Here is a 27,289-nt window from a genome sequence, read left to right as displayed (position 1 = left end):
AAGTGTGCATGCTTCCACGTAGGAGGTCCTGGGTTCATCTTCAGTGGATCTTAGGCAGAGTCCCATCTATGTAGGCATGTGACGCCTTCATCTGTTCAGTCATCTTCAAAAACAGTAAACGATAACCACTGTTTGTTGTGCAAGGTAAAATTTTAAAAGGAACGGAATGCCAAATGACTAAACGTGAAGACAATCTGAATTAAGAATTTTGTTCCTGGGTTCAGTGGAGGAGGTACTGGGTTCCTCCACTGAAATAAGTAATTAAGTAAATAAACTTAATTACTTCCCACCTGCTAAAAAAAACAAACAAACAAAAAAAAAAAAAAACAAAAAAAAACAAAGACATTGAAATAATCTCAATCTTTCCCCAAATTTGCAAGTACAGTGGAGACTTTCATTTTTTCTGAACACTTTGAGAGTACATCACCAACATGGTGCCCAGTGGCTCTGAGTCCTTCAGTGTGTAATTCCTGCATAACCTCAAAGTATCATTCTGATCAGGACGTTAACACTGATCCATTACTACCACCTAATCATCAGATCCCATTTATTGTCATCTACTGTCCCCATTTGTCCTTCTTAATAAAAAGATCTAATTCAGAATAATGTGGTGTACTTGGGTGTCATGTTTTTATCAGTATCCATCCATCTAGATCATTTCTTCAGTCTTTTCTTTGACTTTTATGATTTTAGCCCTTTTGAAGATGGCAACACAGCTGTGTTGTAAAAGCACCTGAGGGTTTTCTGACGCTCTCCTGATTAGATCGGCCTGTGCATCCTTGGCAGGAACACCACACACGTGATGCCGTGCTCATCTCCTTGGGGCTTTTCAGGTGGCACGTGGTTCTGAAATGCTCTACTAGTGATGACGTTCACTTTGATCGTTTGATTAAGGTGATATCTGCAAATCACCTCTGCTGTGAAGTATTTGGGAGAGGGTAAGTTACTTTGAGATTGCTCCTCATCAAATTTTCAATTAATGCATTTAATTATTATATCAAGCAGGCCCATGGCTTCCTATTATGAAATTATGATGAGCCATAATCCATCACTGTCATGCATTCTGTCATGCACACTGTCCCTGTTTTGGCCACTACAGTCCCTGCAATATAGCTTCTCTGTTATTTTCACACATCCCCATCATTTTTTGAGCACTTGTTTTTGTTTTCTGGCACAAAATGTTCCAAGGTTCCCCTGGTTCTCTTCCTGTTTCTGCCTGGAATCAGCCTTTGTTCCAAAGAGCCCTCATTCCTCATAGTGGAGAAGGGTATTTCGAAAACAAGACCTGGGCACCAGGGTGTCACTGTTCCCAGGCCCCATCAATGGACAAAGCTACAGGATGTGCATATTTACATGATATTTATCTCTATGTCCATCTGTTTAAATTGAATTCACATAATACCTCCAATTCCAATCCTACACCACTAGGCTCATTCTAATTTTCTCCTTTTCCATGTTTTAACTGTTTTCTATGACAGTGAGAAACCTGGTACCCACTGTCTTTAATATCCTTTAAATGTATCCTCATTACATGCATGTATTTGACCAATTTGCCTGTATGTAACCAATCTCCCAACACTGCCACACCATGGAATAGATGCTCTCCCCTCAGGCTCTGATACCCCTCATAGGGCCATCTCTTCCCCCCACATCTGGACTCCCTCTTACTGTGCTTACATCTCTGACACACCATGCTGGACCACTCTCCTTATAGGAAGGAGGGCAGAATTTTTTTTACTGTTGTTTACACCCACATTCCAAACACCTAGAACAGTGTCTGTAACATGATACATGCTCAATAGATATCAGTTGAATCGCTTTCTGATTACTTAGTATATTCCCCTACGTTGAGCATTCTGAGATTTTTCTTACTCTCGGAGCCCACATGATTGCAGTACAACAGCTTCTGGGATTCCAAGGGTCAGGTCTCAACTCACGTGAATGTAGAGCATAGACCTGCCACGTGAGGGCAGCAGAGGGCACCAACACAGGTGCAGCCTCAGGCTTTGAGGTTCTGGGATCATCTGGGTATGAATAAATGGGAAAGAATATAGATTTGTTCTTATCAGGATGTTTAGAGGCGTATGAAGATCTTGTCAAGGTAGGGGAGAGAGGCTTGAAGAGTGACAGCTCAGATGCAGAGATGGGATATATCCAAGAAGCACCAGGATAGCCCCACAGTGATGTCTGATGGAAGAAATAACCAGAGAATATGGCGAAAGTTGGCCAAAGGGGGAAAGCAATGTTGGAGATTTTGCTTAGTGTTTTTGACAAATATCAAGTCTTACTTATACCTGTTATTTTAATACAATTAAGTTTCCAAACCAAATTTCTACCCTTATTCTGGGAGAAAACAAATTCAATATCAATATTTGATTATTTTTAAAAGAAACTCAATTCCATGTTCCTTAATTTCACCCCAGGATATTATTTGAAATGCAGAGTGATGTTCCAGATGATAACTGAGCTCTTCATGTGGCACTAATTATAACTAAGCCCTGAGCACATTTCTTGCACTTCTATTCAGCAGACTCATATTAAAAATATTTTCTTAGAAGTTGCTATAATGTATATTAACTTATAATCGGGAGTGACTAAAGTCATTCATAGACACAATGTTTTTCAATTAAACACACATCTATTATACAAATTATATTTTATGAATTATATTTTAAATCATTTTTAATTTTAACAATGTTATCAATTCTCGAGGTTTACAGAGTCAGATAGTTTTACAAGGTATGTTCTGACAGATGTACCTCCCAATTTCTCCTCCTTCACATGCAGCAATTTTCTACTGTTTTAGCTTAATGTTAATGATTTTGTATTTATTCTCATGCTTTAAGTATTAGGCTTATGTTGCTCCTTGATTTTTCCATTTTAAGATATTGTTTCCCACTGTTAAGTTCTATTTCCTCCTCCCCCATCTCCATCACACATGGCACCTTTCTCCAAAATCCATATTTATAATGTAAATATATATATACACACACACACACGTATATACATATACATATATATATGATCAATAATTGGTATTTACATAGTCATGCTTTCTTATGTTATACAAGATTTTCCCTAGTGCTAATAACTTCATGATTCTTAAATTGGCTTAGCTTTCTGTTTATCTGTCATTCGTTCAACTCCCAAATGCTACATCTTTTATTTTCCTTTATTGAGGTATAATTGATGTACAATATTATAGAACAACATAGTGATTGACAATTTTTAAAGGTTATATTTCATTTATAGTTATTATAAAATATTGGCTACATTCCCTGTGCTGTACAATATCTTCTCGTAGCTTATTTATTTTATACATAGTAGCTTGTACTTCTTAATCTCCCACTCTTTAAGTTTTACATTTAAGTCTCCTCTCAGGTCTTCAGACGCAGCTACAATTTCATCAATCTCATCTTTTTAAAGCAGTAATTCCCAAAGATTTCTGACCAAATCTAACTGGGACTGATTCCTGTCTGTGTCTAATACATGGCTATCATCCTGGGCTCTTTCTTTCAGCATCATTTTGGGATTCTCTTCTTTTCTCTCCATATTTGATATTCACTGTGTTCCCTGTTTTTCATAATTTCTTCCTTCTTATTTTATTCCCTCAGTTTGTTGGACCACATCTCCAGAGTCTCCTTGAGAAAGGGAACAAGAGAGGTACTTTTTTTTTTTTTTTTTTTTTTTGAGATTTAGCATGTCTAAAGTCGTGTATGTTCTATTCACACACATACTGGGTTGTTAGTGGGCTGGGTATGGGACACTAAAGTTGGAATTAATTTTCCTTCAGAATTTTGAAGGTGGCCCATTGCAGTGGGACCACCTGGGGAACAGCCTCTAGAGAACGCCATCGTTCCTTACATTCCAATGTTGCTCGTCGGCAAACTGAAGCCATTCTGATTTTGGAGTCTTTACAACCTGGAATTGTGTGGGATCTTCTCTTCATCCCCAGAGTTCTCAAAGTTCATCGTGACGTGCCTTGATGTGGATTTGCTGTCATCTTTATCCTGGGTGCTTGGAAGGATCTTTCAGTTTGGAAACTCACAGTTTGCTGTGCTTCACTTTATGGTGCTCCTGCAGATATTGGTTTTTGTTTTTAACAAATTAAAGGTTTGTGGCAACCCAGGGCAGAGTGGAGATGGCTGATGGGGCCAAAAACTTGAGAAAACAAGAAACAATGAGATCAAGAACACAGACTGAAGTATTTTAAAGTAGAAGATTCCCTCTTGAACAGAAGAGAAGAAAGGGAGGGTGGCTATCAGGCAAACCAAAGCTCGTGTTTAGGTCTGGGGGCACGGAGGTCTGTTTTCTCCGTGAAGTAAGATGCCAAGTCACCTGATCAGAATGAGAGGGTTGGCGGTTTGAAGAGACTAGCGAAAAGTTCTGAATAGCTTCTAGTTTAAAACAGAAGGAAAGGGAGGGCGAACCTCTTAATACTTCGCTTAAATTGGGGATCATTAATTTGGCACTGCGCTAACCTGCAAAGCCGTTAGAACCACAGAAGGGCAAAGAGGGGCCGGTTGTGTCACGTTACGGGCCTTAGAATCTGAACTGAGTGGAAAAGGTAGAAAGGAAACGAAAAGGGGAGCAAATAAAAGAAGAAATCAGCGCTTCAAGCTTGGAAGTCTGGGAGGTCTAGGGGGCTGGATGAAGACAATGAAAAGCTGTCGGTGGCTGAGATTTCGCGAACTTCATTTTAGAATTGTAATGCTTTGGCGATGACGAGGTATTGCCTCCAAAAGCCGATTTCTCGGTCATTAGGAAGCTAGGCGTTCTGTGGCGGTGACAGGCTGGCTGGAGATGCCCGGGCTCCTCAGACTCAAACGAGCGAGATGTGCAGTGCCATGCGCGTGCGCAGTGTGCGTAGTGTGCGCGCGTGCGCGAGCTCGTCAGCGCCTGCGCACGACGTCGCCGTCGCCTCCGCTGCCGCTGCTACCGCCACTTGGGTTCAGCTCTCCACCGGCGCGGGGCTGAATGGGCTTCCGGGAAGCCGCCCGCCGTGAGGAATTGGCGGTTCTTCAGCGCCCCGAGCCTCAGTGACTCGCCCTCCGTCAGCCAGAAACCCTCCTCCTGGGCCCGCGCGGGAGGAGCGGGGCCTCTGAGGGGAGCGGCGAGCCCGCCGGCCCCGGTCTCTTTCCCTGGCGGCGGCGGCGGCTTTCTCCGTAGGACAATATGTTCAAGAGAATGGCCGAATTTGGGCCTGACTCCGGCGGGAGAGTGAAGGTCAGTGCCCGGCCCGCGCCCCCGCTCCGGGAGAGGCGCTCGCGTCCCGATTCCTCCCTGCGCGGCCGAGGACGGCGCGCTGGTTGCCTCTCGCGTCTTCTGGCCTCGGGATGGAACCGCGGTTTCCGGGAGGACGGCGAGTCAGAGCCCCAGAGGGAGCATCACGGTTTCATTGGGCCCCAGCCTCGCGCGTCGCCACCTGCCTTCCATCCCCGCCAAAAAATCAGATACCATCAGTGGTGCCCAGGGGAGAGCTGGACATTGTTGCCAAGAAACACGGGCTGGGAGGTCCCGGCTTGGTGCTCCTCCGCTGCCAGCCCAGGTCACCTGGAAACCGGGGCGGGGTGGGGGTCTGGGTGCCTACCTATTGTGAGAATAATAACAGTAGCACATTTTCGATACTCACTTACTGAGTAAGCCCAGTAGGTGAACGCTTTACCTGATTCTCTTATTCAGACCCTATAACAACCTTACAAAGGCAGCATCAAACCCCCCTTCCCCCCAGTATTCACGAGTAACTGAAGAACCGAGGGAAGAAAAGTTCAGAAAACGTCCCCAAGTTCATGGTGTTCATAAAGCCCCAAAGCTACAGCCGAAAAACTAACCAAGGCCTGCAAAGAACGTAACACTGCCCAGCACATAGGGAACATTGAGTCCATGTTAGCTTCTTTGTTTCTAATAAAAGTTATCATAGAGCCTACCGTAGTGTTTGACACTGTGACACATTTCCTCCCACTTACATCCCCTGGCACGTTAACTTTTTACGACAGGACCAGCTGGTTCCGATAAAACACCTATTTTACCCCTTCTGATTTTAATTGATCGCAGAAAGGAAATTTTTCTTTAAAAAGGAATCACCCACTTTTGCACCAATCTCTATGTTACATTGTTTTCATGTGATTTTATACTGTGTATACAATTAGCATACACAGTGCTTTAGTACTTCTTGCAAAGTGGGAGTTTTTCGAAAGTTTCAAAAGCTTCTAAAATTTAATTGAAGGGGAGAGAGATGTCGGGTAAAATTCATAGTGCCATAAGCTTCATTAACATATACATTTGCCCATGCTTTGGGGCCAGGTTTTGGACTGATAAGAAAGTACTGCTGAACAAAGTGTTACAACGCTAGATTTTGGAGACAAACTTAAAGAACTTTCTCTACTTGTAGTCATGTTGGGTTCTGAAAGTTTTCAAATCCAAAATGACTTGAGATCAGGTCTGTAGTCCTCAAAGCTTTTCCACCAAAAACGGGTGTGAGTTAGTCATGTAAAACTTTAAAATATGGGACATATTTCTCCTCCTTGCTGATTGTTATGTGGGCTTGTAAGCATCTTTTTACAATTTAGTTAAAGTTCATCCAGGTAGACGGTGTTCTGAGGAACTCTGCAAGTTCCTAGCAACGCTGTAGCAGCTAGAGGATCTGTTAGCCACTCAGCATGGCAGTGCTCCTTCTGTGTGTTCATTCAAGCCTTGGAGCTGGGGCCCCATCTTTGGTTATCACAAAAATACCAATAGCACTGGCTGGGATTTTGTAAGTTTGCATCCAAACTGCTTCCCTTCTTCTGAACTAACTTTAGGCTAAAAGGTGTTGAGTTTATTTGTGAATTATCTACTCAAAGTGAAAAGTTTTCCCATTTGTTCACCGCTCTTCCTCATTTCTTGCTAACCGCTGATTACACTGGCCCAGCACTTCTTACGTGTGATGTATCTGCTCTTTGACCTTCAGGTTATTACTGTTGAACAATTGATCTCAGATTCATGGGCAACATTCAGCTTTTTCTCTTCACTTGAAACTTTTCCTCTCTTCTTTCTGTTATAATCTGTTAAAACTCACTGCCTTTTACTCTTACCAGATGTGATGAGTAACATGTATGTACATCTTGGAACTGAGCACAGAAGTAGCAAACATTCCATCATCCAGTGTTTACCAAGCTCAGTCATCCAAGTGCCTCTTTATCATTATCTGAATCCAACTGTAATGTTTAACAGGTTGTCAATTTTTAAAGCCCTTTCCTATGCATTACGATTTTTGATATTGTGGGTTTGAATTGCTAGTTATAGTTATGGTTTGTCTAATACAGATTAAAGTAAACACAGTCAATAATAAAGGGAAAATGTTTGCCCTAATTCCACCTAAAATCCTCTTCCAAACTGCCTTTAATTTTTGTGCTGTGCTTTAGAAAACACTGCTGTAAGATGAGAACGAAGGACATTACCAGCAGGTGATGGCAGTCAAAACTGATGACCATATCCAGACCTTACTTTAAAGTTTTTCACTAAAGACCCTTTTTTGTTTCTTAAAAAAAAAAAAAAAAAAAAAAAAAAAAAAAACTCTCAAAGTACTTTACATGATTTAAATAGACATTTTCAAAATGGGAACATTGTAATTAATCTAGTGTTATTTATGATAATATGAAATAAGGATAATTGTCTGGAATTGATTTGTTGAGGGGAATCCATGGTTGGAGCAAACTTGGGTTGTTAGACTGCCTGCCATTCCTTAAAACAAGCTTTCAGAGCTCTCATTCTGTTCATTTGGGTAACAATACAATATTAATTGATATTGAAATTACTTTTCTTATAGGGGGTTACTATTGTTAAACCAATAGTTTATGGTAATGTTGCTCGATATTTTGGAAAGAAAAGAGAGGAGGATGGGCACACCCATCAGTGGACAGTATACGTGAAGCCATATAGAAATGAGGTAGGTACTTGTTTTTCCTGAAACTGTTTTGAAGCTACAGTTTGTTTTGCTTGAAGATAACTTGTAATATTATAGTAACCTAATAATAAAATTGACCCATTATAAACAAGTTGAAGGAATAAAGTAAAAGCTGTCATCTTCATATAATTGTTAGTAGAAATCAATTTTTCCAAATAATTTTTTTAATTAAGTTATGGTAACAAGAAGTATGCTAGAAACACAGTACGTCTTCCAATCACCACACCTTAAGGTAACCTAGTATATAATCAAGTGTTTCAGGAACAGTAAATTTAAGTGATAATTTGATAATAAGACCATCAGAGATTATGAAAGACAAAACTGTTATGTAATCTAGCTGCTGGTAATTTTATTTTGCTGCTGAATCTTCAGTGCCTGGAATGCAGCCAGTACATAGTAGGTATTCAGCAAATATGCACTGAGTGAATGAACTATTGAAAACCCTTCATTCTGTATTTCAGTTATCATTGAGCCAACATAGTGGAAGCAAGAAGACTAGTGAGAATTTATATTATCATTGTAATCATTTGTCACTGTTTGGAAAGTCTGAAAAATCATTTAGAGATGTCATGAAGAGGTGTTACTTAAAAGAGGAAAACGGTGGCTAATAGCCCAGGGGTAAATTCACAGCTCAATAATGATGAAGGCAGTCTGCTTCAAACACTTTGGATTATATGTAGGAGATTAGAATTTTGGACATACATTTAATTTATCAAGAGGACACATTTTGTGAATGAATTTAATAAATATTCAAAATAATTCTGTAAGTTTTAAGGGTGGAGATGCTGACTTATCATTCAGAATTTCTTCCAATACTGAAATACACTTTCTCCCCATGTAACCCCACAGTATGTTCAGCCACATTTAATAAATTAAGGGATTACAAATGTAGAGGTCAATGAGAGGAAGGGCAATATGCCACACATTAAATTGCCATGCAGAACTGTGACTGAACTGAGGGCAGCAAATAAAAAGATTAATGAACATTACTGTTGAATGTGACTTACTCTGTTTTGCGTTTTCCTATTTCTCTATAATGAATTATTTGTGAAGAGGCCATCTTCACAGGGAGAATCCCTTTTATGTGCAGGAACTAATGAATATGTTTCTGTGCTTCACAATAAAATTAAGAAAAGGAGGGGTTTTATATCCAGCAGTTTTAGGTCGCTTAGTTTAGTTGACCTTTGTATGGTGTAGTTTTGTTCTTTGAAGTTGCTTAGTTCTTAGATTTGCTTTGGTTTACGTGGTTATTTCTATTAAAATTATTGGAAACGTACTGTGTTTCATGGAAAAATCAAAATTGATTTGAGTATTGTCTACAGAGATGTATAAAAACATTATTTGCAAAATAAGTGAATTAGGGACATGTAATTTTCTATACATTATGAGTTATGAAAATTCAGCACAAGCTTCCTTTGTTTAAAATTAAAAAACTTCTGAGGTATAATTCATGTTTTTAGAAAATTGATTTCCATAAAATTTGAGGGGAAGTATATTTTATAAAATTAGTATATATACTCAGAGTATTTCTCTCCCAGTTTTATATGTGGATGGCAGAACCAATTAATTCCTCTGTATTTTAGGATATGTCAGCATATGTGAAGAAAATCCAATTTAAATTACATGAAAGCTATGGCAATCCTTTAAGAGGTACAGTAGTTTTTTGATTCATAACACATACATTTAAAAAGAGCTGGGAAACTGTATCAATAATTTACAATTTATAATTGTTTTATTTTTTCTTTCTCTTAGTTGTTACAAAGCCTCCATATGAAATTACTGAAACAGGTTGGGGTGAATTTGAAATAATCATCAAAATATTTTTCATTGATCCTAATGAAAGACCTGTGAGTAATGCTAATCTTTGCAAATGTAAAATGGGTATTTTCTTAGTAATTGTGAAAATGGAACAGTACCTAATGAATAGCTTGTTATATGTTGGCATTGTTATTCAGATATACTCTATGTAAGCTTATGGCGTGGTGTATCTTGCCGTGAGTTATGATTTTTCATTTTTAAGTGAAGTGCCTTTCAAAACTCTTCCATTTTTCAAGTATAAAAGGAAGGGATACAGTGTGAACAGTTATTTGAAAGAAATCATGGCAGTCATATGCTTACTACATCAAAAAGTTTAAAAGTCATTAGTATCCTTTGGTTATTAGTAATAAACAGGTTGAGTCCATAGGATCTCTGAAATGGGAATATCCAGTGTTTTAGTTAAAAGGCCTTGAAACAGTCTTACTGCTTTTTCAAACTCCCATCAGTCCTAGCAGCTTTATATCTTATTCATGAATCCTTATTTAAAACCACTGATGTTTTCATCTTTTGACCTCTTCTTCAGATTGTTACTTGATAATGTGAAAAGTCCCTTGAAGCTTTCGCTTTGACCCTTCAGCAGTTTGTGGGGCTGATGAGGGTACGAAGGCTCAGAGATGAAGCCACACGCTCAAAACACAGAGCTGATTGTGGCAGAGCTGGTTTTTGAGCCCAAGTATTTGCATTCAGACCTCACACTCTTTGGGGGGGGGGGGCGGTTATTAGGTTTGTTCACTTATTTATTTACCGGAAGCACTAGGGATTGAACCCAGGACCTCAGGCATGCTAAGCGCATGCTCTACCACTGAGCTGTACCCTCCCCACTTAGACCTCACACTGCTTTAAATATAGCATTTGATGCATACACTTTATAATGATTTTAGGTAACTTTTTGGAAAATTCTTTGAGGTTCTAAATAGGTTTCTGCAGCTTCAACATGAACTCTGATGTTTCACCAGCTAGGTTTTATTTTGCTCAAGTAATCGCACATAGTGCTACAAAGCTTTTCCTTTGATGTCTTAGCTGTATCTGTCTTTAAGTATTTTGAAGACGTGTTGCTCTTGCCAAAGTGAATTAGCACTGAGTAACTTTTTGTTTATTATACTATTTGTGTAATAATCTTATTGTTACATTAGAGAAATTATCTTGCCCTCAGTGAGCATTTTAATATTGGTCATTCCTTTTGAAAGTATTAAATCTTTTTTCCCCACAGTAGATTTGTAAACTTTAATCTTCACAGAGTAACTGTCACCGTTAATCTAACTTCACTTGTATAATTAAAAGACTTCATGTCTTAGTGATTCCCCGGTTTAACTTCCATAGCTGTGTCTTGTGTGACTTTTATATACAGTCACTCTCTAGAGATGTTTTGTAACAGATCCTTACCCTCTTCAAAACATTTGTAGTTAGTAGATGTGGATGGATAGTAATACCTAATAGAAGAATAAAAGTACAGACCTAATAGAAGAATAAAAGTACAGAGAATTTTGGTGATCTGCCACAGTAAGTTGTTGAGACAAGGTCCTGAATATGGTATGTTTACTAAATCAGTTACAGAAATGATGATGTCTCATGATGATGATGAAAACCATTGCACAGCTACCATGTCTGTTTTTATTTCACAGGTAACCCTCTATCATTTATTAAAGCTGTTTCAGTCAGACACCAATGCAATGCTGGGGAAGAAGACAGTGGTTTCAGAGTTCTACGATGAAATGGTAAGTAGATTTAATGATGAGAGTTTGTAAAGCATCTTAAATGGTACACTTTGAAGTTATTGGGCTTTTTTTTCATTCTATCCCATTAGATATTTCAAGACCCAACAGCGATGATGCAACAGTTATTAACCACATCTCGTCAGCTTACCTTAGGCGCCTATAAGCATGAAACAGAATGTAAGTGCCATGAGCTCATAATTAACCCTGAAAAATAATGTATTCTTTAATGGTGAAAGGATTGTATGATTAGTGACTATTAAATTATAAGGCAAAATATGTATTGCTATATAGGAAGGATGTTTTAGATGGTTCTCAAAGTAGGCCTGCTTTCAGAATGGTAAAGACCCCTCACATACTCTGAAATACTGTTTGCCTTTTATTCACTAATTACATTTAAACATAGCTTTTCATTAATCTTGCTTAACCTGTCAGTCAATCATTTTCTCTTTACTAGTGTTTACTCACAAAATTGGTTTGAAGAACTTTGCATAACATTATTATAGTTTGCTATACTGTGACAGTTTTATATTAATTTTATATAGTTTTATATTAATGCTGAGATGGTGAAAACCAGAATGCCTCACTGCCAATCAGTCATGGTGTATTTTCCCTCTAAGCTGATGTGGCCTCAGAATCCACTGCACAGGATTTCATGCAACTATTGGCTGTCATTTGCAGTTGGCATTCAAGATGAAAATGAAACCTGTTTACCAACCCGTGTTGATATTTGTCACCATTCCTTCAGTTATTCCTTTGATCTTTCATTCGTTTGAAGGGAGAAGGGAGTTATACCCCAAGTCTGGTATTCAAGGAGAGGTCTGGGCTAAAGATAAAAATTTGAAAGTTAATACAGAGATGGATTTGTAAATTGTGAACCACATGGTATCATCAAAAGAGTGAGTAAAGATGGAAGAGTTCAAGACAGCCCTGAGCACTCCAGCACTTAAAGATTATGAAGATGACCAACATGGGAAATTAAGAAAGAAAAATGAGTGTGAAGGGAGAAAAGCTAGGTGCACGTAATCCTAGAGCCAAGTGAAGAAAGTACATCAAGAAATAGTCATTAACTGTATCCAGTACCTCTGAAGTCAGGTAAGATGAGCCAGGAAATGGGTGACAGCAAGGTGGAGGTCCTTGGTGATCGTAATGGGGGCAGTTGAAGGAGAACAGTCAGGACAGAAGGTCAGTTGAAGTGGATCAAGAGAGAATGAGATGAGAGAAACTGGGGACAGGTGCAGTGGACAGCTGTGTCTTGGAGCTTGGCTGTGAAGGGAAAGTAGTCCTTGAAGCAGTAGCAGAAGCAGGATATGAGGTCAAGAGGGCGGTGTTTTCCGGGGGAAATAGACCAGTTTATTTGTAGGCTGGGAGAAGGGATCTAGTTAATGGGAGTTGGGGACGAGAATGTACAGGAGAAAGAGGTTGTTGTCTGACCATTAATGGTTATACATAGTGTTTTGTTTGTATTTTCATGAAACCCGTGACTTGGAGTTAAAAGATCTGAATACTGATTGTAATTTTGTCACTTGGTAGTTGTTTAAAACTTAAAATCACACTCATTTAAAAATTTTATGCTTCAGTTTCTACATCTGTAAAAGTATTTACCTGGTCTACTTTGTTGTGAACGTAAAGCAGCTACGTATGTGATCACTTTGCGAGGTCTGAAGCAATATGCTACCGTAATCTGTTACTGGTCATTTTCTTTCCATTATGGATCTTCTTTCTCCCATAAATGTGGCCAATTCTTAGAGGAAGCTTCTCTTTTAAAATTCAAGTGTCCACATTTTTGTGTTTTCAACAAAACTAATATTAATACATTTATGTATAATATAAATAATGTGTGTTATAAAAAGGTTTTTCTATACATTAATTTTGATTTGTTAAAGCTTTTGTATGGAGCTTTATAACCTTGGGAAGCTTTTATCAGTAAGTTGCATGTTTTGTATTATTTTCAGTTTATTTTCTCAACAGTATCAAATCCGTAAGGAAGAAAAAGGTAATTCTGTAAATGGTATTGGCACAATAGATGAGCTTTCGGCAAGAAAACTTAATTTAGATCATTGCTTCATAGCAGTTACCAAAACAAATTCTAGTTTAATTAATGACAGTTAACCTGCTGTTTAAAAAATTAGAAAAAAGACTGTCTTTTCTGGCTAGGGAAGAATTTCTAAATTTGAGATGTTAAAAGAAATTATGTTAAAAGAAAGACAAACTTGATTTTGTTAAAAAAATTAATTTCTGCATTTCTAAAGGGCAAAAAGAAAAATAAATTTGTGGAAAATATGGCAAAGAATTAATATCTTTAAAACCCTAAAATAAATAAAATAGAAAAAATATTTTTAAACTTTAGCTGATAAATAGAGAAAAGGCATGGATAAACAGATGAAAAAAAGAGATGACTAGTAAATAAAAAGGGGAAGTATTCGACACTGCTAGTAGTTTTTTAAATGCAAACCAAACAGTAGTGGGTGGCTATATATATTTGTATCAAATGAGCAAAAGGAATCTCTAATAGTTGTACTATTAAGGATGTGGTGAACCTTGCGTTCTCATGAATTGTTTGTGTGAGTAGGCCTTTATGAAAGCAACAGGAATATTAGAGGTCTAAAAAATGTACACTTTTACCAATTTGAGAGCATTGTGCTCAATATTTGGTAATAATATCAGATATATTGATATTTACTTACTATTTGCACTGTCCTAAGTCTGTACATGTATAAACTGATTGAAATCTACAGTAACTTTATTAGTTAATCCATTTAGAAAAGGAAAATGAGGCACAGGGGGGTTAAGAAACTTCCCCAAGTACTAGTTAGAGGTAGAGCCAGGACTTGATCCCAGATCCTTAGAACTTAGGATCGAAAAACAGTAATATTTTTAGATAGAGTAATAGGATAGAGGTTGCTCATTATACAGCACATTAAAAATTTATAAAGATATTTATACTAGTAAGCCATGGAAATTAAGCACTGTTGATGTAGCTTTTAATAGAAATTGATTTTACAAGGAATAATTAAAGTGATAACGAACACTTAATGAGAGCGTACATGTACTAGACAAGTGCTTTACATTTCTTAACTCACTGAATACCCTTCAGGGTACTAGGAGGAGGGTACTGTTAGCCCCACTTTGTAGGTAAGACCACAGATCATAGAGCAATTTGATATCTTGCCCCAAATCACCCAGCAGAGCCAGGATTTAAACCCAGATAGAGTCTGTGTTCTTAACCAATATGTTGTTCTATCTCTGTATAAAAGCTTTACAGTCTGTGCTTCTAACCTGCAAGTTACCTTGGCTTCATGAAAGTAGTTCTTTTTCTTTGATTGATTTACTCTAAATTGAGGCTTCATTTGAAAATTTAAAACAGGAATTTTTTTTAAAATATATATGAGCGTTTATATATAGGAAGCAGAAAACTAGAACAAGCCAAAAGAAGTTTTTAAATATTTTTCCCTAGGATCTCATTGTTAATTAACCCAGTTCTTCTTCCAGTATATGGTTCCCTTTGCAATCCTATGATTTGTCAAAAGTAAAGTAAAAAGACTAAATTAAACAATAAGAATCTGTAGTGAATGCTGCCCTTCTGACAAATGAGTTAAATTAGGTCTTCCTGACTCTATTTAAAATTACCTGTTATAGTCATATGGGACTTTTTTGTTTCCCAAATCTTTATTCTAGTTTCCCAAATCTTTTTTTTTCCCAAATCTTTATTCCAGTTCACCTGCCTAATTCTTTTCTCAGTCTTTAAACCTCAGTTCAGATTTTACTGCCGCCTAAAAGTCTTCCTTGATACACACACACACGCCCTTTCCCAATGGTGTAAATCCAGTCTGCTCTCCTAGCTCCTTGTGATTACCTCATGATGCTGTAGTACATTTTTCTTGTCTGTCTCCTACTTCTGCATCTTATCATCTAACAATGTGCCTTTCACTATGTATTTTTAATTGATGAGGAGAGAGGGAGCAAGGAAATAAAAATTTCTGCATAGTAAAAGCATTGTCAACAAAGCCAGGAAAAAACATTGTACTCATGTCACAAATGACTAGTGTCTTTAATATATAAAGAGCTCCTGTACATCATTAAGAAAGACCAAAAACCAATAACTAAAAAGCTTCTGCAGAACAAAGGAAACCGTCAACAAAATGAAAAGACAACCTACTAAATGGGAAGAAATACTTGCAAATTATATATCTGGCATCTGGCAAGGGCTTAATATCCAAAATGTATAAACTCATACAACTTAATAGCAAAAAAAAAACCCAAAAAACAAAAAACAAAAAAAACCCAAAAGCATACAATTTGATTAAAAACTGGGCAGAAGATCCAAATAGACATTTTTCCAAAGAAGACATGCAGATGGCCAACAGGTACATGAAAAGATGCTCAACATCACTAATCATCAGGGAAATGCAAATCAAAACCACAATGAGATATCACCTCCTGCCTGTTGGATTGGCTATTATCAAAAAGACAAGTAACAAGTATTGGCAAGGAAGTATAGAAAAGGGAACCCTGTGCACTGTTGGTGGAAATATACATGGTGCAGCTACTGTGAAAAACAGTATGGAAGTTCCTCATAAAATTAAAAATAGAGCTACAGTATGATCCAGCAATTCTACTTCTGGATACATATCTGAAGAAAACGGAAACACTGACTCAGAAAGACACATGCATCTCCATGTTCCTTGCAGCATTATTTACAGTAGCCAAGATAGGAAAACAATCTAAGTGTTCATCCATCCGTGGATGAATGTATACAGAAAATGTGGTGTATATATATGCATAAACATACAGTGGAATATTGTTTAGCCATAAAAAAGAAGGAAATCTTGCCATTTGCAATAACATGGATCAACCTCAAGGGCATTGTGCATTGTGAAATAAATCAGACAGAGAAAAACAAACACTGTATGATCTCATTTATATGTGGAATCTTAAAATAATAGCTCATAGATACAGAGAAAAGGTTGGTGGTTGCTAGAGGCAAGAGGTGGGCAAAAAGTTACAAATTTCTAGTTATAAAAGAAAAAGTCATATGGATGTAATTTATAGCATGGTGACTATAGTTAATAATACTGTATTGCATATTTGAAAGTTGCTAAGAGAGTAGATCTTAAAATTTCTCATCCCAAGGAAAAAAAATCTGTAACTGTATATGGTGATAGATGTTAACGTCAGACTTACTGTGATGATCATTTTGCAATATATACAAATACTGAATCATGATATTGTACACTTGAAACTAATATGTTATATGTTAGTTTAAAAAAGCTAACTCAAAAAAAAAAAGAAAAAATGGTTGAGGGGTGGAGTGGAGAGCCAATAACCTAATAGAAAAATGAGCAAAAGAAAAACAATTCATAAAACGAAAGGGAGAAATGTCCCCAAAACATGGAAAGATTGTCAGCCTCAGAAGTCATAGAAATGCAAATTAAAACTACTCTGAAATATCATTTTCAACCTTGATGCAGTAGGAAATTGGACATATAATTCTAGTGAGATTCTAAATTTAATAGACCCTCGAAGAGTTACTTGGCTTTCTTCCAAAATTACAAGTGCAAATATCTTTCAACCTAACAATTACTGTTTACAGCAGTGTATCCCCCAAGTATACCGAAATGATTATGCACAGCATACACATTATTGCATTGTTCGTTAACAGGGAGAAAAATGGAAATACTCCAGCTGTGCGTCAGAGGGGACAGATACATGAATTTCGTGTGTCCATTCAACGAGGTTCTCCGTAGCCATTGAAAGAGTGGGACAGCGCTTTGATAAGGAATGAGCTTTCAGATACAGTAATGTTAAGTGAAAGGGCCAGCTGCAGAGCAGTGTGCATAGTGAGTGTGACACTACTTGTGTTGGGGGCAAGGAGAGGAAGTCACACTTAGGTGCATGCTTGTCTCTGAACAGATTACTTCTGGAAAGAGACCAAAGAAACGTAACAGTGATTATCTCTGGGAAGAGCACTTGTTGCTGGGAGGCAAGGATGAAAGGAGACATTTTTTTCATTCTCTACACTTTTCAGCCTTTTAATTTTGTATCATGTGTATGTATTGCCTATTTTCAAAAACAATCTTAAAAATAAAAGCAGTGAAAGAAATTACAAAGAAAAATATGGGTTGTTTTGGCAGTATAAAAATTTACCTGTGTTACAAAATCTATCACAAAAAGAAAGTTACCAGCAATGGGCAAAATAAGGAAACATTGCTTGTTTTTAATGTGCTAGATGCTTTACATATATTACTTAATCCTCATAAATCCTCTGAGAAATGTTAAGTTTTAACCATATCATACAGAAATGAAGGGAGACTTAGAGATACCAGCATTCAGCTAATAAGGGGTCAAGGGTGTATTTGAGCTAAAGTCTTCCTCATTTCAAGGGATTTGGGGTTTTTTCTTCACCGAACCATGCTGCTTCCAGTCAGTGATCATCTTACATTAACAGAAGTACAACTATGCCTTTATAGTCATCAGCAGCAATTACCTGAAATGTCCACAAGGTGGAAATGTTGGGTGGTAATAGCCATTTTTCTTTGTAAAACATACTGTTACACTATCCGAGTGGAATATTTAAATAGATACATTCTGTTTTGCAGTAATGATATTTTTTCTTTAGTAATTTTTATGTAGCCAGCTAGAATGTCTTGAATATCATTTAGTGATCCTCTGTCATAAGAGTTGTTAATATGGCTTTTTATGTGCCAGTTATTCTAGATACTTTATATACATTTCATTGAAACTTTTCAACAAATAATATTATGAGGTGTTTTCTATTATAATCTTCACTTTAGAAATGAGGAAATGAGCACAGAGATAATAAATAGCTTATTCAAAGTGGCACAGTGAATAAATAATAGAGTTGGAATTCAAACCTAGATGGTTAATACTGTCTTCTTTTGAAAAAAGATATAGATCTGTTTTACCAGTGTGATTTTGTTTATGTAAGTTTTACCTGTACATAAATTACAAATTTACACATTTACAAGTACTCTGTTTAGTTAACTCTTATTAGTTGGATGTCTCTTGGATTGCATGCTCCCTTATTTCCAAATAAATATGTATGTGGAGAAAAACAAGAACATTACGTCTTAAAATCTTAACTGTGAATTAAAATTAAAATATTAGTGGCCAGAATTTCATTCTTTTTGGCAGAAAACATCTTAGATCCTCTCTTGACAGTTGAGAATTTCTTTCCCATGCCCATGTTTAAAGTTCCATATCTTAAGTTATCCTCATTTCGTCGTGGGAGCACTAACCTGAGGAAATGCTGCATTTATTACTCTGTGACATATCTTAGACATATGAGAAAAATGAAATGAATCAGTAAAAGTGTGTATTTTCTTCAGTTGCAGAACTTGAAGTGAAAACTAGAGAAAAATTAGAAGCTGCGAAAAAGAAAACAAGCTTTGAAATTGCAGAGCTTAAGGAGAGATTAAAAGCAAGTCGTGAAACTATAAATTGTTTAAAAAATGAAATCAGGAAACTCGAAGAAGATGATCAGACAAAAGAAATATAAAGAGTTCGGAAGAAAACTTGATAGTAAGCAAAACTGAAAATAAGGGACTTTAAAGAAGAGATGGACTGCAAATGCTGGCATGTTTCTCGGGAACTGCATTTACAGTTGTTGGCCGTAGATTTCTCAGCAGTGGGGTCAAAGTATTTGAGCTTTTCAAGCGATCTTTAATGTGAAATACATATGTGTATAAGGATGAATGCTGTATAGCATGTCATCAACCCATTTCAGGGTAGTTCTGTGTTAAGCACAATTTTAAAACATTTTTATTGCATTGTATGTATAGCTTATCTTTTTAACAGGCATCAAATTTCATTGTAAGGTATAACTTGTACAAATTTTGCACCTCCCTGGTAGTTAGAATTAGTGGTAAAATTAGTGTGTATATTAAATTTTTTAAGTTCTTTCCTGCCCCCATCCTAACTCTTGTATCTGATGTGCCCAGGGCCCAGTGAGCACTCAATAAACGTTGTTCATGGATGCTGTTTCTGCTCCTGATGTGTTTCTTTGTCTTGAAGACCTGGAACTCTTTCTCTATAGTACTGTGACCACACATCTCTTATTGGCAGTCCTCATGGCATAAAGAAGCTCTTTGACAGCGAAAATCATATCTTAAATATTGTTCTGCCTAACTACCACAGTGTCATTAGTTTTCACTTAGAAAAATATTTAATCTCTCACGCATGTTCCAAAGACACAAGATGCAGCTGTGCATCAGTTTCACACACTACCTTTAATTTCTCTACCTTCTCCTCAGGCTGTCTTGTTCAGATTCACGTGGTGAGCCCTCTTCTTTTGAATCCTCTAATTTGAGCACTAATTTTTAAGGCCGTGTTGGCTGAACCATCTTGGTAACCTAGGAACAACAATAGATAGGAAAGTATTTGGGGAAAACACATGTAACATTGATATAAGTTACAAGCTCCTAAAAAATGGCAATCATGCCTTTGCCTAATGCAGATTTATACTCTGGAGTCGTAACTAGCCACTCTAGTACTTTAAAACACTTCTATCTCTTTGCCCTGGTGGATTGGTTACTTTTTACTTTTGCTTAATTTTTTTAGGTTGTGACATTTGTAAGCATTGTAGAGATTGTGCAAAACTCTCTGTGGTCTAAATTTTCTGCCGGGGCCCCTGGGGATTGTGCCAGGCATCATTCAGCTTTCTCCTACCTCCTACCCCAGTGTCTACATTGTAGGTTAGGGCTTGGGAAGAGATCAGAAAAAAGGGATGATGGAAAAGTCCCTTTCTACTTAAGGAACCCTGACATAGGAGACCATCCCTCCATTATTCCAGTCACATTAGCCCCCATGAATGTATTGGTTCATAAAACTAAAGTTCATGGAGGTAATTCTGACTTTATGCATGGATGAATACAAGAGTTCAAAATATGTCGTCATGACTCAGTCTTGCCTTCTGTCAGCTCTTATTTGTATGTTGGTTTTAATCTAAATAAGATCTCCCATAAGTATGCAGAGAACTAACAAAACAAGAACAGCAACCCAATTTTAAAATGGGCAAAGGATTGAATAGACATTCCTCCACAGAAATACAAATGGCCAGTAAGCCCATGAGTGCTTCACTAGTCATTAGGAGAATGCAAATCAAAACTACAAGGAGGTACTACTTCACGCCCACCAGGGTGGCTGTGATTTTAAGCAAAACAAAAACAAAGTAAGTTGACGAGGATGTGGAGAAATTGGGAGGAACCCTCATACATTGCAGCCACTTTGAAAAATAGTTTGGCAGTTCTTCAAAAAGTTAAGCTTAGTTACTCTAATGACCCAGTAATTACACTCCTCCCAAGTGTATACCCAAGTGAAATGAAAACATGTTCACACAAAAACCTGTACGTGTATTTTCATGGCAGATTATGCATAATACCAAAAAGGAAACAACCCAAAACAAATATTCATCAACTGACGAATGAATAAAAGTAGTCTGTCCATACAGTGGAATATTATGCAGCCAGAGGAAGGAAATAAGTACTGATGCTACTACAAAATGAATGAATCCTAAAAACACGTGCCAAGTAAAAGGAGGCAGACACAAAAGCCACATATTACATGCTTCTATTTATGTTCGATATTCAGAATAGGCAAATCTGTTTTAAAAAAAAAATGAATTAGTTGTTGCCAGGGGATTTCCATTTGGAGTGATGAAATGTTCTAGAATTAGTAGTGGTGATTGCACAACTTTGTGAATGTACTAAAAACACTCAGTTGTACATTTTTTAAATGGTTTAAATGAATACTGTGTGAATTTTATCTCAAAAAAAATTTAAACATTTAAGTGACAAATTTTGCTTAGAATTATAAAAACCTTGAAAATATTCTATAAGGTCTTGATTTCTATTTCCCTATTCTGTAAGTGGAAGAGAATATTTACCAAGGTTTAGTAACTTCATTGAGATAAAGACTAAGAGTAATTAAAGGAAAGGTGTCTAATTAGGCAGCTCACTTCTTTAAAGACAAAATGTTAAGTCTCATTTTTCTACACAGTGTGGGAGGTAGGTAGTGGTGCCAGCCATATTTTACAGATAGATTAGGGACTATAGCTAGATGTTGAGTCAACCAGCAGTGTGGCTCAGACTAGTAATGTTCCTGCTTCACTAATTCTTAACTCTTCTCATGTTCAAAGCATTAGCATTTTTAATTGTCTGATGCTCATGCCTAAATACTTCTCAAATCTCCTTTTAACTAATTGGAGTAATTTAAGACTTTATCAGATACGAACATCAGGTGGCATGAATGTGAAACACTGAGATAAGACTCTTGGTAGCCATTAGTAACTTGTAAGAAAATTCTGGTATTAAATCCTGTTGGTTGGAATATTTAAAAATAGGTATTTGAAATCTCCTGTAGAAGACATTTCGGGTACCTAGTCCTTAACATTACCTCAAATGTCTCCCGTTTGATTTTAGTCTTTGTTGTTGTTTAAATAATAATAGACTTCAAACTCTTGAGACTGAAACCAGAGAAAATGAGGTCATACAGGTACTTGCTTGAAAAAGTATCAGTGAATACTTTGCTGGAGTTGGAAAGAACTTTTAAAGCACAGTGGGAAACCTAGAAATCATAAAGTTATAGATCTCAAATTGATTGAGTTTAGGAATCTCCTGGGATTTGCTTTAAAATAATCTGGGGAATGGGTGATGGTAGGGGGAATCCAGCATGTAGAGGAAACAAAATTGGCCATGTTGATCATTTTTGAAGTTAGGAAGTATTATTCTCTCTACTTGCATATATGCTTAAAATTTTCCATAAGAAAAGGGATTTTTTTAATGTTAGAAAAAAATTGAAATTCCTTTTTTTCTCCCTGAAGTCAAGAACTAATAAAGACTAAGTCATTTTCATCACAGTGCACTCTCTCAGAAGATAATAGCTTCCACTTGCATTGTTTATGTGTTTACTTCTATATTTTTTATTTTAGTAATTCTAGCAAATTTTTCACTTGATTATTGAATAGAACAAAAGTCTGGATGGATGGGTAGGAGGAAGGGAGGGAAGGAGTTAAAAAGAAAAGATGGAGATAGAAAAAGAGAAAGGAGAAAATCTCCTACAGAGATTTTAAGTACAGAGTTCCAAGTTTCACCCCCAGAAATTTTATTAGCTGGGTCTGGAATGGAGCCCAGGAATTTGCATTTATACAAGGCATTCAGGTGATTTGAGGAACTGTCATATTGGTACAGCTTGATAAGCTGGACTACATAAAAATGTAACATTTCTAGATGAGGGGAAAACAAAAATATTCAAAGGGGAAACTGGGTCATATATAACATGGTCTATTTCCTTAATATAAAAATATTCTTGCAAATCATTAAGGAAAGCAAATAAACTACTGGCAAAAGGAACAAATGATACAAACAGGTAGTTCACTAAAGAGGACATAAAAGTGGCCAATACATATGCTTATTCTCACTAAATCTTAAGAATGCGCAAATTTAAACAGCAAATATTTCTTATTTAGGATGAAAAAAAAGTTTCAGTTAATTGTTGATAATCAGAGAAAACAATCACTGATGATACCAAAGGAGAGACCAGAAGCAGAGCCAGTTCGCAGGTGGAGATGGGTAATCTCTTTTTTGTTGTTTGTTTATTTGAAATTCATGTTTAATTAGACATTCTTTATTTTTACTTGCTGAATCTGACAACGCTACATCTACAGGAGATGGGAAAGATTTAAAAAAAGAAAAAGAAAGAAAGAAAAAGACTGCCCAGTGCTAGCTAGAGAGTGGGGAAACAGCTGCTTTCATACACTGGTAGGATTATAAATTGAGTCAGCATTTTGGAGGACAGTTTGGCAATATCTACTAAAATATCCTTTGAGTCAGCAATTTCATTTTTTAAAATTTACATTTGTTAACTTTTTACTGAAGTAAGCAATTAGAGTTTTAAGTATGTATTATTGAGAAACAGTTATCCAAAGATGTGAGACATATACAAGAATGTTCACTGTAGTATCATTTATAAACCGAAAAATTAGAAACAAGGTAAATGTGCATCAATGGAAGCTGCGTAAATTATGATACAGTGACGCGGTGGACTCCTCCGTAGTTGTCAGAATGGATAAAGCAGAGCTACATGCTCTGACATGGAAAAGTGTCTGAATTATGCTGGTTAGTGAGAGAAACAAAAGGTCCCTTGCAAAACAGTGTTCACGGTTCCATTTTTGTACATAATGTTACGTTAGGATAGACAGAGAAAACATTACTTGGAGGAATTGTCACCAGTCTTAATAACAGGAAGAGGAATTTGAGGGACTGCCCCTATCCACATTATGTGCATGAATGTTAGAGGTTTTTTTACATTGATAGTGCATTTCATTTGCATGAAAGAGAGTTTAAAAATCATTTTAAAATGAAAAGGAAAATACGATGTCTTTTGATTATCAGAACATTGCCTCCTATGAACCAGATCATCGTGAAGTGTCACATGACAGCCCAGGGACGTGAAACATGGCCTGCGAATGATGGGAGAAGCTGATGGGCCAGGACTTCAGGACGTTTACTGGAGGAGCTTATGGGTAAGACCTGTGCTCTACAGTGCATCATCCAGTGAACAGGGATAAGTGACATCTTGATCCTGATTTTATCTGTGTCTTCTGTCCCAGGCTGGACTCTCTGATCTGGCTTTTTAATTATTTTTAGTTATCTTCAATTAAAATGATTTTTAATTAATTGACCACCTAGATACCCCGTGATATCCACAACTCTGGGTAGCCTCTCCCAATCAGTTTACTTTCTCACTTTCACGGGCTTCCCCCCTCCCCACCAGCTTAACTGCTCTCTGTCTCTGTCTCCAGGCTTCATTACTTTTCAGTAATTCGTTATCTACCCTTAGTGAATTCCAGGTCATTGCTGTTTGAAAATTTCCAGTCCACTGAATCACCACTCTGCTTATTCGCTAAATTAATAGGGTCATAAAACTGGAAGGTAGCTTAGAGAACATCTAATTCAGTTCCTTCATTTGATGGGGGAGTAAAGTCTTGCAGAAATTAAATGACTTTCAAAGTCACACAATCCATTGGGGCCAGAGGTAGAACTTGAACTCAGCATTCTCTGGCTGAGCAGTCATGGCACATCATTGTACAGCTCCACCAAGGCTTCGAGAAGAGTGTGTGAATTGGCAGTCAGCTTGGATAAAGGCTTTCCAAGAAAGGAGTCTGTAAGTTGGGGTGTACTGTTACTGACACAGTCAAATCCCTGTCATCAAAATTTTGGTTTAGTCTCCTTCTAGCTTATCTGATCAAATCATGATCTCAAAATTAATGAGAATTGTCACCCCTACTTGGTTTAATTACATGCATGAATTGAAACCACAAGGCTATTTACTCTTATTGTGCACATCAGCAGATTACCTCAGTTCTTATGTCATTGAGATTACGGATGCCATTCAAATTGACCCTGTAAACTTCTAACCATACAAAGTTTCTCTTTGTTCTCACCAAATCCTGCTTCCTTTCATCTCCTTTATGTTCTTCCCATCTGTAGTTTTGATTTCAATTTATGCTATGTACTATACTGCAAATTAGGGAAAAATCATTTCACTTTCCCGAGTCTCAGTTTGCTTTAGTGAATGAGTATCTAACCACCTCATGCATTCTGTTTAAGGGTAAGTTGAAATAGCACATGAGAAAGCATTTTGAATGTTAGGAATAAAGATAACAATAGTGCTAGCTGTTCATAGAAATCCTCAACAAAATGCTAGCAAACTGAATCTAGCAACATGTAGAAATGATTAAGTGATCTCCTGATCAAGTGAGGTTTATTCCAAGAATACAAAGTTGGTTCAACATATAAAAATCAATCTGTGTAATGCACTGTTACAGGCTGAATGGTGTCCCCTCAAAATTCATATGTTGAAGTCCTAACCCCCAGTACTTCAGAATGTGACTGTATTTGGAGATAAGGTCTTTAAAGGAGGTAATTACATTAAAATGAGGCCATTAGGGTGAGTCCTAATCCAATATGACTGAGTTCTTGTTAAAACAAGATGAGGGAGACCACGTGAAGACACAGGGAGAAGAAGGCCATCTGCAAGCCAAGGAAAGAGGCCTCAGAAGAAACCAACCCTGCCACCGCCTGGTCCTCGGACTCCCAGCCTCCAGAACTGTGAGCAAATTTTCTGTTGTTTAAGCCACCCAGTGTGTGGTACTTTGTGTTGGCAGCCCTCGCAAACAGTACCTGCACCATATTAATAGCATAAAGGACAAAAACCACGAGGTCATCTCAACTGATGCAGAAAAAGCATTTGGCAAAATTCAGTACCCTTTTATGATGAAAAAAAAATCAACAAACTAGGGATATAAGGGAACTTCCTCAACCTGATAAAGGGCACTTAGGAAAAACCCAGTTAACATCATGCATACTTGTGAAGGACTGGGTGCTTTCCCCCTGAGATCAGAAACAAGGCGAGGGTGCTTACTTCCACTGTATCTGTTCAGTGTTGTGCTGCTGGAGATCTAGCCAAGGCAATTAGGCAAGAAAAAGAAAGAAAAGGCATCCAGATCAGAAAGGAAGAGGTGAAACCGTCTCCATCTGTAGGTGACATGATCCTGTACCTAGAAAATCCTAAAAAATACACACACAAACTACTGGAGCTGATGTATTAGCATGGTTGCAGGATACAAGATCAACATACAAAAATCGGTTATATTTCTATGTAACAGTGAAGAACTGAAAGTAAAATTAAGAAAACAATTCCACTTAAAATAGTATCAAAAAGAATAAAATACTTAGGAATATGACACCTAAAGCTCAAGTAACTAAAGAGAAAAATAGATAAATTAGACTATATCACTAAAAACCTTCATGCTTCAAAGGAAACTATCAAGAAAGTGAAAAGACAGCCCACAGGATGGGAGAAAATACTTGCAAATGATATATCTGAAAAAGACAACCAGTGAAAAATTGGGCAAAATGTTTGAATAGACATTTCTCCAAAGAAGAAATATAAATGGCCAATAAGCACATGATAAGTTGCTCAACATCATTTGTCATTAGGGAAATGCAACTCAGAACCATGGTGAGATATCAGTTCATACTCACTGGGATGATGATAATAAAAAGAATTAGACAGCAAGAGTTTACAAGGATGTGGAGAAACTGAAACCCTCATACATTGCTGGTGAGAATATAAAATGGTGCAGCTGCTAAGGAAAACATTTGGGAGTTCCAGAAGAGTTATTATATGGCCTAGCAATTCTCCTAGGTACATGCCTGAGAGAATTGAAAACATAGGTCCACACAAAGACTTGAACCTGATAGCAGCGTGATTCGTAATAGCCAAAAGTGGAAACAACCCAAATGTCTATCAACTGATGAATGGATAAATCAAGTGTATATCAATACAATGGGTTATTTTTCAAAATAAAAATGAAGTGCTAAAACATTCAACAATATGGATGAAACCTTGTAAACATTATGCTAAATGAAGAGTACCAGACACAAAGACCACATATTGTATCATTCCACTTATATGAACTGTCTGGAACAGGCAGGTCCAGAGAGGTAAGAAAGTGACTAGGGGTTGCCAGGGGATGGGGGGATGGGAGGTGGGGGATGATGAAAATGTTCTGACATTAGTGGTGATGGTTGCATAACCTTGTGAATATACTAATATACACTCTATGGTATGTGAATTATATCTAAATTTAAAAAGTAGTAATGTTATGTGTTACCATTTACTGAATACTTAATGGCCCCACACTTAGCTAAAGACAGTGTGTGTTATTATCCCTCTTTAACAAATTAAAAAATCTAGGTTCGAGGAGATTAAGTGCTTTGCCCATGGTCAC

General features: G+C 37.1%; 1 protein-coding gene across 1 annotated transcript; it reads left to right on the top strand.

Moving 5' to 3' along the window:
- Positions 1-4,889: 4,889 nt before the first annotated feature.
- Positions 4,890-19,476, top strand: YEATS4 (YEATS domain containing 4). Its single transcript, XM_074375441.1, has 7 exons — positions 4,890-5,226; positions 7,808-7,927; positions 9,529-9,595; positions 9,698-9,792; positions 11,386-11,478; positions 11,568-11,655; positions 18,825-19,476. The coding sequence occupies exons 1-7, from the start codon at positions 5,176-5,178 to the stop codon at positions 18,992-18,994; spliced, it is 684 nt and encodes a 227-aa protein (XP_074231542.1). The 5' UTR covers positions 4,890-5,175; the 3' UTR covers positions 18,995-19,476.
- The last annotated feature ends 7,813 nt before the right edge of the window (positions 19,477-27,289 follow it).

This window comes from Camelus bactrianus, chromosome 12 (assembly GCF_048773025.1).
Source record: "Camelus bactrianus isolate YW-2024 breed Bactrian camel chromosome 12, ASM4877302v1, whole genome shotgun sequence".
Lineage (NCBI taxonomy): Eukaryota > Metazoa > Chordata > Mammalia > Artiodactyla > Camelidae > Camelus > Camelus bactrianus.
Note: the sequence above shows the minus strand (reverse complement) of the source record. Positions and strands in the feature narration are given on the sequence as shown.